This window comes from Entelurus aequoreus, linkage group LG23 (genome assembly GCF_033978785.1).
Source record: "Entelurus aequoreus isolate RoL-2023_Sb linkage group LG23, RoL_Eaeq_v1.1, whole genome shotgun sequence".
Lineage (NCBI taxonomy): Eukaryota > Metazoa > Chordata > Actinopteri > Syngnathiformes > Syngnathidae > Entelurus > Entelurus aequoreus.
The window spans coordinates 8,842,973-8,858,604 of record NC_084753.1 but is presented as its reverse complement, the minus strand read 5'-3'; the positions used below and the strand labels follow the sequence as shown (position 1 = coordinate 8,858,604).

Genomic DNA, 15,632 nt, shown 5'->3' with positions numbered 1-15,632 from the left:
AACATTTTCTGCTGGTGGTGTGCCTCCGGATTTTTTGAATGGAAAAAAATGTGCCTTGCCTCCAAAAAGGTTGCAAAACACTATCATTGACATGTTCCTTGGAGCAACTGAGTGCAGTTGTTCACCAAAAATGAGCTGATGTTGAAGAATGATGAGATTGAGGTGGAGGTGAGAGCCAGCACACCAGGAGCTACATCTCACAGTCCTATCTCAAACAGAAGGCCTAATGAGTGGATGTGGAGGTATGCAGACATGAAAGGGTTAAAGGTGAGCAGCAGCAATCCTCAATGACCCCCTGAGTGAAAGTCAATTACTTCTGCTCTTGAACAGACCACGGGGGGGGGGGGGGGGGGATGTGTCAGCCTCATTACAACTACTTCATGCCCAGTAAGTCAGGAGCACTTCCACTTCCGTCAAAAGGCAGGCCGATTAGATTAGAATCAAAGCGTGATCTTTATCAGACTTCATCGGGGCCCCAATGTGGCCCCCGTGTGGCCTCAGCGTCACTTGCATGTGCCGTCCCATAAAGGGAAATAAAGCCAACAAAGTTGACCGCATTCTGTAGATGAAAAGGAAGTAAAGCATCACACATTAAATATTAGGCTTTGTTTTACGTGAAAATAAAGTACAGTAATGTAAATGGATGTATATGTAGTGTAATGGATGTATATACTGTATGTAGTCTAATATATTGGGCAGGGTTCTAATCTTTTTATGGCTGTTAAGTAAAGACACAGACTTCTGCTTGGATCTACGGTAGCTTTCATTTTCAACTCACGTAAGTAAACAACTTACGCAATGTACGTAATATGTACTGTGAAGTAGGGCTGCAACTAACGATTAATTTGATAATCGATTAATCTGTCGATTATTACTTCGATTAATCGATTAATAATCGGATAAAGGAGACAAACTACATTTCTATCCTTTCCCGTATTTTATTGGAAAAAAAACAGCATACTGGCACCATACTTATTTTGATTATTGTTTCTCAGCTGTTTGTACATGTTGCAGTTTATAAATAAAGGTTTATTTTATTAAAAAAAATTAAAATAAATAAATAAATAAAAAATAAATAAAAAAAAAGCCTCTGCGCATGCGCATAGCATAGATCCAACGAATCGATGACTAAATTAATCGGCAACTATTTTTATAATCGATTTTAATCGATTTAATCGATTAGTTGTTGCAGCCCTACTGTGAAGTAATATGTACTGTAAACAAATACGTCACAGCATACACCATATGTATACTTATACACATATACATGTGTGTGTGTGTGTGTGTGTGTGTGTGTGTGTGTGTGTGTGTGTGTGTGTGTGTGTGTGTGTGTGTGTGTGTGTGTGTGTGTATATACACTACCGTTCAAAAGTTTGGGGTCACCCAAACAATTTTGTGTTTGAGCCTTCATTTCTAAGAACAAGAATAGACTGTCGAGTTTCAGATGAAAGTTCTCTTTTTCTGGCCATTTTGAGCGTTTAATTGACCCCACAAATGTGATGCTCCAGAAACTCAATCTGCTCAAAGGAAGGTCAGTTTTGTAGCTTCTGTAAGGAGCTAAAGTGTTTTCAGATGTGTGAACATGATTGCACAAGGGTTTTCTAATCATCAATTAGCCTTCTGAGCCAATGAGCAAACACATTGTACCATTAGAACACTGGAGTGATAGTTGCTGGAAATGGGCCTCTATACACCTATGTAGATATTGCACCAAAAAGCAGACATTTGCAGCTAGAATAGTCATTTACCACATTAGCAATGTATAGAGTGTATTTCTTTCAAGTTAAGACTAGTTTAAAGTTATCTTCATTGAAAAGTACAGTGCTTTTCCTTCAAAAATACGGACATTTACATGTGACCCCAAACTTTTGAACGCTAGTGTGTATATATATATATATATATATATATATATATATATATATATATATATATATATATATATATATATATATATATATATATATATATATATATATATGTATGTGTGTGTATATACATATATAGTTGTGTGTATGTATGTATATATTACATATATATTACAAATATATAATCATTCCTTTCTGGGGGAAACATTAGAATAAGGTAAAAGTTGATTTTCAAGGTAAAAACTGATTTTCACATTAAAAGAGCCTGAAATGAAAAAGACACTGATGAGTGTGTGTAACAGTCAGTGGTCTTCCCCCGACTCCAACCGCACTGATTGCAAGTTAAGTGGAGCAGCACTAGCCAATGAGCTAAAAGAGCTGAAACGAGTGTAAACCTCCCTCCCCCGACGGCCAGCGCTTCTAGCTCATGAACCTGTGCTGCTCCAAGTGCACTTCACTCTCAACTAGTGAGTACTTGTGGTCGCCGGGCTGATGACTGCTGCATAAACTTTGGACCAGCATTGGAGCTGGCTCCTTGCTGACTTTCTCGCCCCAAAAAGTACAATTTGTGGGCCAGAAAATGTGCAATTTGAGAAAACAAGATATTTGTTCATTCTGAAAATGAACTTGAATGAGTTCCATGTTTTGGATAGTCATTAAAGTGCTTGGATAATCCTTCAAATCAAAAGTGATTAGTCCAACTCTCCATTGATATACTGCTAGTATACATACACCCTGGACTGTTTGCCAACCAATTGGAGGATGCATATAGACCAGGGGTGTCCACGCTACTTCAAGTGCGGCCCCCCGACCTCTTCAAATTGGCCCACAAGAAGTCATGAGTATAATAAGGAATCTTGCCTGCAGGCAGCATGCAGTCATGTTAAAAGTTTAACAAGTTAGACTGCTATTTTTTTGACAACATGACTCTTTCCCTTGGTCCGTGACCTTGTATCATACACTGAATGCACAGCATTTAATTATATGACGCGATGCAAACAACCTTCCCTAGTCATGGCACGACAAAAACGAAAGGAATGCAACTAACACAAAATGTCAACAGACATGCTCACTGAACTTTGTGGATATTACTTAAAAAACAAACAAACGTCCAAGCACCATGAAAAACAAATAATTACAAAGCATGATGGGAAAAATGCAAAACACTCTCCACACTTATTAATGTTTGGCACATTTTAGCTGACAAGGCAGGAGTCCAATTTTCACATACTCTTAATATATAATTGCAATAATTTCTACATGTATACCTATACATGTGTGTATATATATATGTATGTATATGTGTTTATATATGTGTGTATATATATACATACATGCATACATATACATACACACACACACACACATATATATATATATATATATATATATATATATATATATATATATATATATATATATATATATATATATATATATATATATATATATATATATATATATATATATACACACACACATATATATATATGTATATATATATATATATACATATATATATATATATATATATATATATATATATATATATATATATATATATATATATATATATATATATATATATATATATATATATATATATATATATATATATACACACATATATGTATATATATACATATATATATATATATATATATATATATATACACACATATATGTATATATATACATATATATATATATATATATATATATATATATATATATATATATATATATATATATATATATATATATATATATATATATATATATATATATATTAGGGCTGCAACAACTAATCGATTAAATCGATTAAAATTGATTATTAAAATAGTTGCCGATTAATTTAGTCATCGATTCGTTGGATCTATGCTATGCGCAGTTTTTTTTTTTTAAATTTAAAAAATAAATAAATAAAAAAATAAATATATATATATATATATATTTTTTTTAAAAATAAACCTTTATTTATAAACTGCAACATTTACAAACGGCTGAGAAACAATAATCAAAATAAGTATGGTGCCGGTATGCTGTTTTTTTTCAATAAAATACTGGATAGGATAGAAATGTAGTTTGTCTCTTTTATCCGATTATTAATCGATTAATCGGAGTAATAATCGACAGATTAATCGATGATCAAATTAATCGTTAGTTGCAGCCCTAATATATATATATATATATATATATATATATATATACATATATATATATATATATATATATATATATATATATATATATATATATATATATATATATATATGTATATATATATATATATATATATATATATATATACAGTCAAGAAAATAAGTATTTGAACACCCTGATATTTTGCAAGTTCTCCCAGTTAAAAATCATGGAGGGGTCTGAAATTTTCATGGTAGGTGCATGTCCACTGTATGAGAGATAACCTAAAAAGAAAAATCCAGAAATCACAATCTATGATTTTTTTAACAGTTTATTTGTGTGATAAAGCTGAAAATAAGTATTTGAACACCAACATTAATATTTGGTAGAGTAGCCTTTGTTTGCAATTACAGAGGTCAAACTTTTCCTGTAGTTCTTCACCAGGTTTGCACAGACTGCAGGAGGGATTTTCACCCACTCCTCCACACAGATCTTCTCTAGATCAGTCAGGTCTGGCTGTCGCTGAGTAACATAGACTTTCAGCTCCCTCCAAAGATTTTCAATTGGATTTAGGTCTGGAGACTGGCTAAGCCACTCCAGAACTTTGATATGGTTCTTACGAAGCCACTTCTTGGTTTTCCTGGCTGTGTGCTTTGGGTCATTGTCATGTTGGAAGATCCAGCCACGACTCATCTTCAATGGTCTGCCTGAGGGAAGGAGGTTTTTGGCCAAAATCTCACAATACATGGCTGCAGTCATCCTCTCCTTAAAGGCCCACTGAAAGCCACTACTAGCGACCACGCAGTCTGATAGTTTATATATCAATGATGAAATCTTAACATTGCAACACATGCCAATACGGCCGGGTTAACTTATAAAGTGACATTTAAAACTTCCCGGGAAATATCCGGCTGAAACGTCGCGGTATGATGACGTATGCGCGTGACGAAGTCAGAGTAACGGAAGTTATGGTACCCCGTAGAATCCTATACAAAAAGCTCTGTTTTCATTTCATAATTCCACAGTATTCTGGACATCTTTTGCAATTTGTTTAATGAACAATGAAGGCTGCAAAGAACACAGTTGTAGGTGGGATCGGTGTATTAGCAGCGGACTACAGCAACACAACCAGGAGGACTTTGTTGGAGCGCTAGCCGCGCTAGCCGCGCTAGCCGCGCTAGCCGCCGACCTCACCTTGACTTCCTACGTCTCCGGGCCGCCAAACGCATCGGGGGAAGTCCTTCGTCCTTCTGCCGATCGCTGGAACGCAGGTGAGCACGGGTGTTGATGAGTAGATGAGGGCTGGCTGGCGTAGGTGGAGAGCTAATGTTTTTAGCATAGCTCTGTGAGGTCCCGTTGCTAAGTTGCTAAGTTAGCTTCAATGGCGTCGTTAGCACAGCATTGTTAACCTTCGCCAGCCTGGAAAGCATTAACCGTGTATTTACATGTCCACGGTTTAATAGTATTTTTGATTTTCTATCTATCCTTCCAGTCAGGGGTTTATTTTTTTGTTTCTATATGCAGTTAAAGCAAGATGCTATCACGTTAGCTCGTAGCTAAAGCATTTCGCCGATGTATTGTCGTGGAGATAAAAGGCACTGAATGTCCATTTCGTGTTCTCGACTCTCATTTTCAAGAGGATATAGTATCCCAGGTGGTTTAAAATACAAATCCGTGATCCACAATAGAAAAAGGAGAGTGTGGAATCCAATGAGCCAGCTTGTACCTAAGTTACGGTCAGAGCGAAAAAAGATACGTCCATCACTGCCTCTCAAGTCCTTCACTGTAACGTTCCTCATCTACGAATCTTTCATCCTCGCTCAAATTAATGGGGTAATCATCACTTTCTCGGTCCGAATCTCTCTCGCTCCATTGTAAACAACGGGGAATTGTGAGGAATACTAGCTCCTGTGACGTCACGCTACTTCCGCTACAGGCAAGGCTTTTTTTTTATCAGCGAGCAAAAGTTGCGAACTTTATCGTCGATTTTCTCTACTAAATCCTTTCAGCAAAAATATGGCAATATCGCGAAATGATCAAGTATGACACATAGAATGGATCTGCTATTCCCGTTTAAATTAAAAAAAAATCATTTCAGTAGGCCTTTAATACAGTACAGTCGTCCTGTCCCATGAGCAGAAAAACACCCCCAAAGCATGATGCTACCACCCCCATGCTTCACAGTAGGAATGGTGTTCTTGGGATGGTACGCATCATTCTTCTTCCTCCAAACACGCATAGTAAATACATACGATATAAAATACCTGGATTTAATATGCAAGATGTTGGATGAATCTAGTGATGAGAACAGAGAGATATATTTTACTGGGGACACAAACATTGATTGGTCCGCTATGTGCCCGCTGAAAAAGAAATTTATTGCTGTAACTAATGCCTGTAACCTCACACAGACCATTACACTACCAACCAGATCAACTATAAATAGAAATGGGCTAAAGTCATCCAAATGCATTGACCACCTATTCAATAATGTTCCTGATAAATGCACTAAAACAGTATCAATAGCTCTTGGCTTTACGGACCACAACTTAATTGCAATAAGGAGGAAGACCAAGCTCTCCAAAGCTCCTAGTGTAACAATACATAAAAGGTCTTATAAATATTTTAATGAAGTAAAATTTATAGATGATGTGAAACATGTTAACTGGGAAACTGTGTGTCTTGAGGAGGATCCTGAAGCTGCTTTGAGCACATTCATGAAGTTATTTTTGCAGATTGCAGATAAGCATGCTCCTGTCAGGAAAACAACTGTCAAGGCAAATGGCGCCCCCTGGTTAGGGAATGAGCTCAAAGCACTTAAGAAGCAACGTAACCAGGCTAAGAAGTTGGCGGACTCTTCTGGTCTACTTTCTGATGCGATGATCTATCGTAAATTAAGAAATCGTGTAACTAAAATAAATAGAGGTAATAAAAAGGTATATTATCAGACAAAGATCTATGACTTTAGACATGATGGAAAACAATTGTGGAACATTTTAAATCAAATAATGGGAAGATCAGCATCATGTAAAACAAATTCGTATATAGAAGTTGATGGAGCTTACCTGACTAAGCCAATGGAAATTGCTACATATTTTAATAATTACTTCACAAACAAGGTGGAAAATCTGAAGTGAATATGACGCCTTCTGATGGCTCCTCCTCATGCACATGCATTGAAAATCACATAATGAAGGGTAAAAACTGCAGGTTCGATTTTGTACCAGTTAGTAGTTCTGATATTGAGAAATTGTTGTTATCACTGCCATCTGATAAACCTGCTGGGACGGACATGTTAGATGGCAAATTGTTAAGAATTGCGGCATGCCATGTATCAACTCCGATTTGTCATATATTTAATAAGTCATTAAGATATGGAGTCTGTCCTGGGGTTTGGAAGGAGGCCAAGGTCATCCCTCTACCCAAGGACAAAAATAAAGATTTTACTGGTAAAAACTGTAGACCAATAAGCATACTTCCTGTTCTTAGTAAATTGATGAAAAAAGTTGTTTTCAAACAAATTCAAGATTACTTTACCTACAACAAAGTGATGTGGTGTTCCCAGCATGCTTCTAGGCAAGGTCACTCAACATCTACTGCTATAGCTCAGCTGACTGATGACTGGCTGTCACAAATGGATGTCAAGAAGATGGTTGGTACTGTACTGATTGACTTTAGTGCGGCATTCCATGTCATAGATCACAACATAATGATCTCCAAACTGAGAAAATATGGTTTTAATAGTATGTCACTTTCTTGGATGTTGAGCTATCTATCAGAAAGATCACAGAGAGTGTGTTTTAATGGTAGCCTATCTGAACGCAAGTACAATTACTGCGGCATGCCTCAAGGAAGCTGCTTAGGTCCTTTACTTTTTATTATTTTTACTAATGATCTTGTTGTTACAACAACAAACACCAATATGGTTATGTATGCAGATGACACAACTCTATACAGTACTGCCTCTACCTTAAATGACCTAGAAAATAACTTCAATCAGGACCTGGAGAGAGTGTCACTCTGGGTAAATGATAGTAAACTTGTTGTGAATATTGACAAAACAAAAAGCATTCTTTTTGGATCCAGGCATATGCTTGTTGATGACCCACTATTTCAATGTCAGACATACCTATTAAGCAGGTCAAAAAAGCAAAACTGCTTGGTGTGCTATTAGACAGTCAACTGTCATGGTCCCATCATATTGATGGTATTTCAATGAAAATGGGAAGAGGTCTAGCCATGGTCAGGAAGTGCTCCACCTTCTTGACATCCTCAACAATGGCTCAAGTGATACAGTCCTTGGTTTTCTGTCATCTTCATTACTGTCCTATAATATGGTCCGCTACGACTAAGTCTGACCTGAACAAACTGCAATTTGTACAGAACAGAGCGGCTAGACTGCTACTTAAATGTTCTTTGCGCACTAATATTTCATATATGCATTCACGCCTGTCCTGGTTGTCTGTTGAACAAAAGATGCATTGTAGTCTCCTAATGTTCTTTCGAACTATCATTTTAGATCAAATCACCAGATTACTTTTACAAACAGTTTTTAAAATCAACTAACACACATATTCATGACACTAGGAATGCCAGCAATGGCTATTTGACACTTCCTGTTCCCAGGACCAATTTCCTCCAACATACAGTCATGTATAGATGTACATCATTCTGGAATGGGTTGCCACCTCACATTAATTTCTCACAAAGTAAATTGTCATTCAAGACAGCTTTAAAGATACACCTTTTGCAGCTGCCCACATGACGTGAATTTTAATACTGGTTTTAACTAGCTTTTTATCTTATGTTGTATTTTTCCATTGTATAATGTCTGGTAATGCATGTATTCTTTGTATTTAAATTTTCTATGCTCCTATATGGACCCCAGGAAGACTAGCAGTCGCCTTGGCGTCAGCTAATGGGGATCCATTCAATAAACAATAAACAATAGTGGAATCATAATCAAAAAGGTCAATTTTGGTCTTATCTGTCCACAAAACTTTCTCCCATGACTCCTCTGGGTCATCCAAATGGTCATTGGCAAACTTAAGACGAGCCTTAACATGTGCTGGTTTAAGCAGGGGAACCTTCCGTGCCATGCATGATTTCAAACCAAGACGTCTTAGTGTATTACCAACAGTGACCATGGAAACAGTGGTCCCAGCTCTTTTCAGGTCATTGACCAAGTCCTGCCGTGTAGTCCTGGGCTGATTCCTCACCTTTCTTAGCATCATTGAGACCCCACCAGGTGATATCTTGCATGGGGCTCCACTCCGATTGACACTGACCGTCATGTTTAGCTTCTTCCATTTTCTAATGATTGCTCCAACAGTGGACCTTTTCTCACCAAGCTGCTTGGCAATTTCTCTGTAGCCCTTTCCATCCTTGTGGAGTTGTACCATTTTGTCTCTGGTGTCTTTGGACAGCTCTTTGCTCTTAGCCATGCTGAATGTTTGGCTCTTACTGATTGTATGGGCTGGACAGGTGTCTTTATGCAGCTAACCACCTCACACAGGTGCATCTGAGTCAGGATAATACAGTGGAGTGGAGGAGGACTTTTAAAGGCGGACTAACAGGTCTTTGAAGGTCAGAATTCTAGCTGATAGACAGGTGTTCAAATACTTATTTTCAGCTGTATCACACAAATAAATTGTTAAAAAATCATAGATTGTGATTTCTGGATTTTTCTTTTTAGATTATCTCTCATACAGTGGACATACACCTACCGTGAACATTTCAGACCCCTCCATGATTTCTAAGTGGGAGAACTTGCAAAATAGTAGGGTGTTCAAATACTTATTTTCTTGACTGTACATATATACATATATATATATATATATATAACTGCAGGTGCTGCAGTGTCCTTCTATTTACCGGTAGGGCTTTCAACAGGAAGTAGAATTGCCGGTCAGTCTTCTCGCTTCTCTCCATAGCGTTCCTACTCGAATGGATTCTTCATTCATCCCTCCAAGCAACGTTTGTAAGTTTTACAATATAACTAAAACCATTCTTACTTACGAAAGCGTCCCATGTGTGATGTCTGTAGGAGTGTTTTCATGCATATTTGTACGCGCTATCGTAATGTAGCGTCACTAGCGTTGTTAGCATTAGCTAATATGCTAACACGTTTACGAGTGTCTGTGTTAGTATTATTGACTTACAATGGCATTCTTTTTGTCTTGTTTCAGTTTTGTAAATTCTCCAAAACGTCAGCGTGGAGTTGTTGAGTCTGTTGAGCTGATTGGAGAGCTACTGGTTTTGTTTGATCGGCCCTTTTACTGCCTTTGGAAACAATTAAGGTACATAAATAAACATTTACAAAATCTTACTGTGTAAATAACTCCTTTCACGACGTATATATTTTACTGCGTCCTTTAGTCTAGTGTGGCTAATATATGGGAAATATTTGTTTTCTTCTCAAATGTAGTGGGTGCGGCTTATATATTGGTGTGCTCTATAGTCGGGAAAACATGGTAATTCAGGCAGATCAAGATGTGTTCTCTGGTGTGATCAATCAATCATCAATCAATCAATGTTTATTTATATAGCCCTAAATCACAAGTGTCTCAAAGGGCTGTACAAGCCACAACGACATCCTCGGTACAGAGCCCACATATGATATGACATTTGTACAAAATGTTGATATATTCCATGCATTAGTAAGTTTGCTGCCTGACGAGTGGAATGTGCGTTCATGCTCAGGGAGCTGCCGTGCTTGCTGTCAATCACAGTCCAACTGGAACAAAGACACGTTATTGTCTTGTGATTCCTGCGCTTATCAAACCTGATTTAAGTGCTGAACGCCGCCGTTCTCTCACAGCGCCTTGGACAGCTCCAGGCATGTTTCTGGGAGCCAGAAACGCTCAGCAGTAGAAGGCAGGTCTTAATAATCCGACACACGTCTTTGTTTCCATTTCTCGCTGGGCTTCAGAACAGAGACCTCACATTGACAAAGTGTGTTAGTCCTTCTGTTCTCTTAAAGATCAGTGTAGTATGTAACTATGTGTTGGGGGAACACAGATAGGGTTTCACGGAAGGCCGCATTTCAAATGTCCTTTTCAGTCAGTGCGTCCTTGCACTATGCTAATGCTTCACCTCTTTGAACTGATCTGTAGTGGGTCAAACTTCCCTAATGGGCAGATCAAGACAGCCTGTCCAACAGCTTTATCAGCAGTCTTAGCTAGATGTGTATTAGCCTCACAGAGAGTGTCATCCCACCCCTATTAAAAACGGGGGATGGGTTTCCGTATTTGAACCCCTGCTGAAAAATGTAACCCCTTAACAAGACATGAACTGTCCAGGACTTTAATGCCAGGTTCATTTGAACCTGGTATCCACACAACATCTATCAAAAAAGAACCTTTAATCCAAGTTGACCTATGAAGGTTCTCATCCATCAGGTGGTTGTCATCTCAGGGCCTTCAATCGCCCGCAACTGGACTGGTAGGTTAGTCCTGGAAGATGTTTCACATCTCATCTGAGTAGACTTCATCACTTCATGATCTTAGACTTAGATTGTTACATCTAGTCTTAGACTTAGTTTGTTACATCTAGTCTTAGACTTAGATTGTTACATCTAATCTTAGACTTAGATTGGTCACATTTAATCGTAGACTTAGATTGGTCACATTTAGTCTTAGACTTAGATTGTTACATCTAGTCTTAGATTTAGATTGTTACATCTAATCTTGGACTTAGATTGGTCACATCTAGTCTTAGACTTAGATTGGTCACATCTAGTCTTAGACTTGGATTGGTCACATCTAGTCTTAGACTTAGATTGGTCACATTTAATCGTAGACTTAGATTGGTCACATCTAGTCTTAGACTTGGATTGGTCACATCTAGTCTTAGACTTAGATTGGTCACATCTAGTCTTAGACTTAGATTGGTCACATCTAGTCTTAGACTTAGATTGGTCACATCTAGTCTTAGACTTAGATTGGTCACATTTAGTCTTAGATTGTTACATCTAGTCTTGGACTTAGATTGGTCACATTTAATCTTAGACTTAGATTGGTCACATCTAGTCTTAGACTTAGATTGGTCACATCTAGTCTTAGACTTAGATTGGTCACATTTAGTATTAGACTTACATAGGTCACATATAGTCTTAGACTTACATAGGTCACATATAATCTTAGACTTAGATTGGTCACATCTAGTCTTAGACTTAGATTGGTCACATCTAGTCTTAGACTTAGATTGGTCACATTTAATCGTAGACTTAGATGGTCACATCTAGTCTTAGACTTAGATTGGTCACATCTAGTCTTAGACTTAGATTGGTCACATCTAGTCTTAGACTTAGATTGGTCACATCTAGTCTTAGACTTAGATTGGTCACATCTAGTCTTAGACTTAGATTGTTACATCTAGTCTTAGACTTAGATTGGTCACATCTAGTCTTTGACTTAGATTGGTCACATCTAGTCTTAGACTTAGATTGTTACATCTAGTCTTAGACTTAGATTGTTACATCTAGTCTTAGACTTAGATTGGTCACATCTAGTCTTAGACTTAGAGTGTTTCCCACTCCAGACTGGGCCCCCTTAGGAGCCCAGTCTAGATTGTATTCTTTTACTCATCCTTCCCCAGCGTTTACCTTTTTCCCATCTTTTACGGGGCGCCTTGTGGCGACCCATCAGCATTCCTGTTCTGTAACCCTGTACACTGTTTGTTTGTCTAATCTTGAACAGGTTTGTGCTGAAAATAAAGTTTCGTTTTACTTGTGCAATGACAATAAAGACCTATCCTATCCTATCCTAGATTGGTCACATCTAGTCCAACGGTTGGTGCCAAACCTCCAAATATTTATACTCCAAAAACCAGGAGGGTGTGCCTGGGCAAGGATGGTTTTGCCCTATTTTGTAGTGACGGGGAGGGTGGACGGATGGTACAAAAGAGGAAACTATGTCAAGGTTGAAAAACCATTCATGAACAGAGGAGGTGGTCTGCAACACCACCTGTTCCCACATACAACACCGTCCTTTCAACCATTCCTAAAAGATTCTGCAATTTAGCCGCTAACAAATAACAGGAGTTAGAAACATTCTGCTCACAGAAGGTGACCATTCTGCCATTTGTGCCGTTTACAACTGAATGGAATGTTTACGTAGGGGATTCCGACTATTTTGAACTGGTAGTAGTGGATCCACAGTGATGGTTCTGCCACACAATACTTCAATGCTAACGAGGGGAAATTACACTTCAACGACTGTTGTTGGCTTTGATTGTTTGTTTGCATTAAAACACTTGTTTTTTTCTCACTACGATCGGACAAAACCATCATTGCCCAGGCACACCCTCCTGGTTTTTGGAGTATAAATATGTGGGGTTTTGTTTGACACCAACCGTTGAACTTGATCTGACCAATCTAAGTCTATGACTAGGTCTGACCAATCTAAATCTAAGACTTGAACTGACCACTCTAAGTCTAAGACTAGATCTGACCATTCTAAGTCTATGACTAGGTCTGACCTATCTAAATCTAAGACTTGATCTGACCACTCTAAGTCTAAGACTAGATCTGACCAATCTAAGTCTAAGACTAGATGTGAACAATTTAAGTAACACTAGATCTGAACAATCTAAATCTAAGACTTGATCTGACCACTGTAAGTCTAAGACTAGATCTGAACAATCTAAGTCTAAGACTTGATCTGACCACTCTAAGTCTAAAACCAGATCTGACCAATCTAAGTCTATGACTAGGTCTGAGCAATCTAAATCTAAGACTTGATCTGACCACTGTAAGTCTAAGACTAGATCTGAGCAACCTAAATCTAAAACGAGATGTATGGAAATAGAATTGTCTCACATGAATGAATGAATGAAATAAGTTTATTTCGGTCATATAATCAACCATTAACCATTTTGTGTGAGCAGTTTTACAGTACAGATTAGACATATTTAACAATCATACACATTTACACTCAAAAATAAAATAAAATCAAAAGAATGACCGAAAAAGGAATAGGCTGAAGCCAAAGCTTATATTTGCCTATCCTATACCTCCACTGAAAATAAGATTGCCTGGAACATCAACGTTAAAAAAAAAAAAATCAATGGGATGAAAGTAATTGTTACTATATTTTATAATTTTCAATTATTTTACCTTTCAAGGTTTTCTTAAACCTTAACAAAGAACTACATGTCTTCAACTCATCACTGACCTTGTTCCACCATTTAACATCAACTTATATATATCAATATGATATTAATACATATGCATATATTAATAAATATAGAAATACAAATACAAATGTGATATACAAATAAATAATTTGTATAAATAAACGTGTATTTGTAAATATATTTTTGAGATTTAAAAATATATACAAATAAAATTTATGAATATAAAAATGTGACATACAAATAAATCAAGAATTTGTATAAATAACGTGTATTTGTAAATATATTTTTGAGATTTGAATATAAATATGCTTGATTTTGTATTTGTATTTGTATTTGTATTGAATTTGCATATGTGGATCGCTTTTTTGCTTTTGTGTTGATGAGACATTCCTCCCACAAACCAGATGCAGAAATAAATGTGACCTACACACTCCCCTGAACAACCAGCAGAGGGCACTGCAACCAGAGCGGTCTGGGTCACAGAGCATTGTAGGCAAAATGCCCGGAGTTCTCTGCACAAAAACAATTTGTTTTTGCTAAAAAGTTACTGAATCGATTTCAACTTTGGATAGAATCGTTCTAAAATACAGACATCGTCCATGAATCGCAACCAAATATGGAATCAAATCATTGTTCAAACGAATCCCTATTGACAACATTGAGGGCTCTGTGTAAAGGTTTTCCAAAAAGTTACCAAATGTCCCCAAAGTTGACTTTCACAGAGGCAGCGCAGGTTCAATTCCTAGCCAAAGCCCCCAATGACCTCTGACCAGGTCCACTGCTGATCTTAGTTGTTGGTCTTGAATTGTATCAAAGCAGAAGAAAACTACAGGACTTGACTTAATCTGCTGTTGTTTTCTGCTTCTTCCAGACCGCGTACTGGCTGTCTTGTCAAGGCCATGGGCAGCAAAACCTTGCCAGCTCCAGTCCCTCTCCACCCATCTCTCCAGCTGTCTGATTACTCCCTTCTGCAGAGCTCCACGGGGCTCCAGCTGCCAGCAGACCACTTCCACAGCATCTACAGCTTTAGCGCCCTGCACGCTATCCAGCTTCACCAATGGACCCCTGGTTACCTTCCCCTGGCGCTGCCTCGTTGCACCATCTCAAAGTTGCCGGCCCATTTCTCCTCCGTGGCCTCCATTCCTATATTCCCCCACCTCTTGCAGCCCAAGCAGGACTCGGCAGGGTTGCTGCAAAGCTCGAAGAAGAAGCCTCGCTTCGACTTTGCCAACCTTGCCACGGCAGCCACCCAGGAAGATCATCTGAAAGCAGAGGACCTGAGCATGGCAGGTGTTGCCGCCGCCGCCGCAGCCGCTGCGTCCCACCACCCCAGTTCACCTGGGTGCCTTCTGGATGTGGCCAAGTTCTCCTCTCCAGAGCGCAAGTCCACTCGAGGCCGGTTACCCTCTAAGACCAAAAAGGAGTTTGTTTGCAAATTCTGCGGCCGCCATTTTACAAAATCCTACAACCTGTTGATCCACGAGAGGA

The 15,632-nt window shown here is 38.0% G+C and overlaps 1 protein-coding gene across 1 annotated transcript in view; it reads left to right on the top strand.

Annotated features, from left to right (window-relative positions):
* The window catches only part of osr1 (odd-skipped related transcription factor 1), a 33,916-nt gene that overhangs the window by 13,042 nt on the left and 5,242 nt on the right, over positions 1-15,632 (top strand). The window contains exon 2 of the mRNA XM_062035032.1: positions 15,016-15,632. This exon is cut by the window's right edge and continues 79 nt beyond it. Within this exon, the coding sequence (XP_061891016.1) occupies positions 15,044-15,632 (589 nt within the window). The 5' untranslated portion in view covers positions 15,016-15,043. The remainder of the gene's footprint in view (positions 1-15,015) is intronic.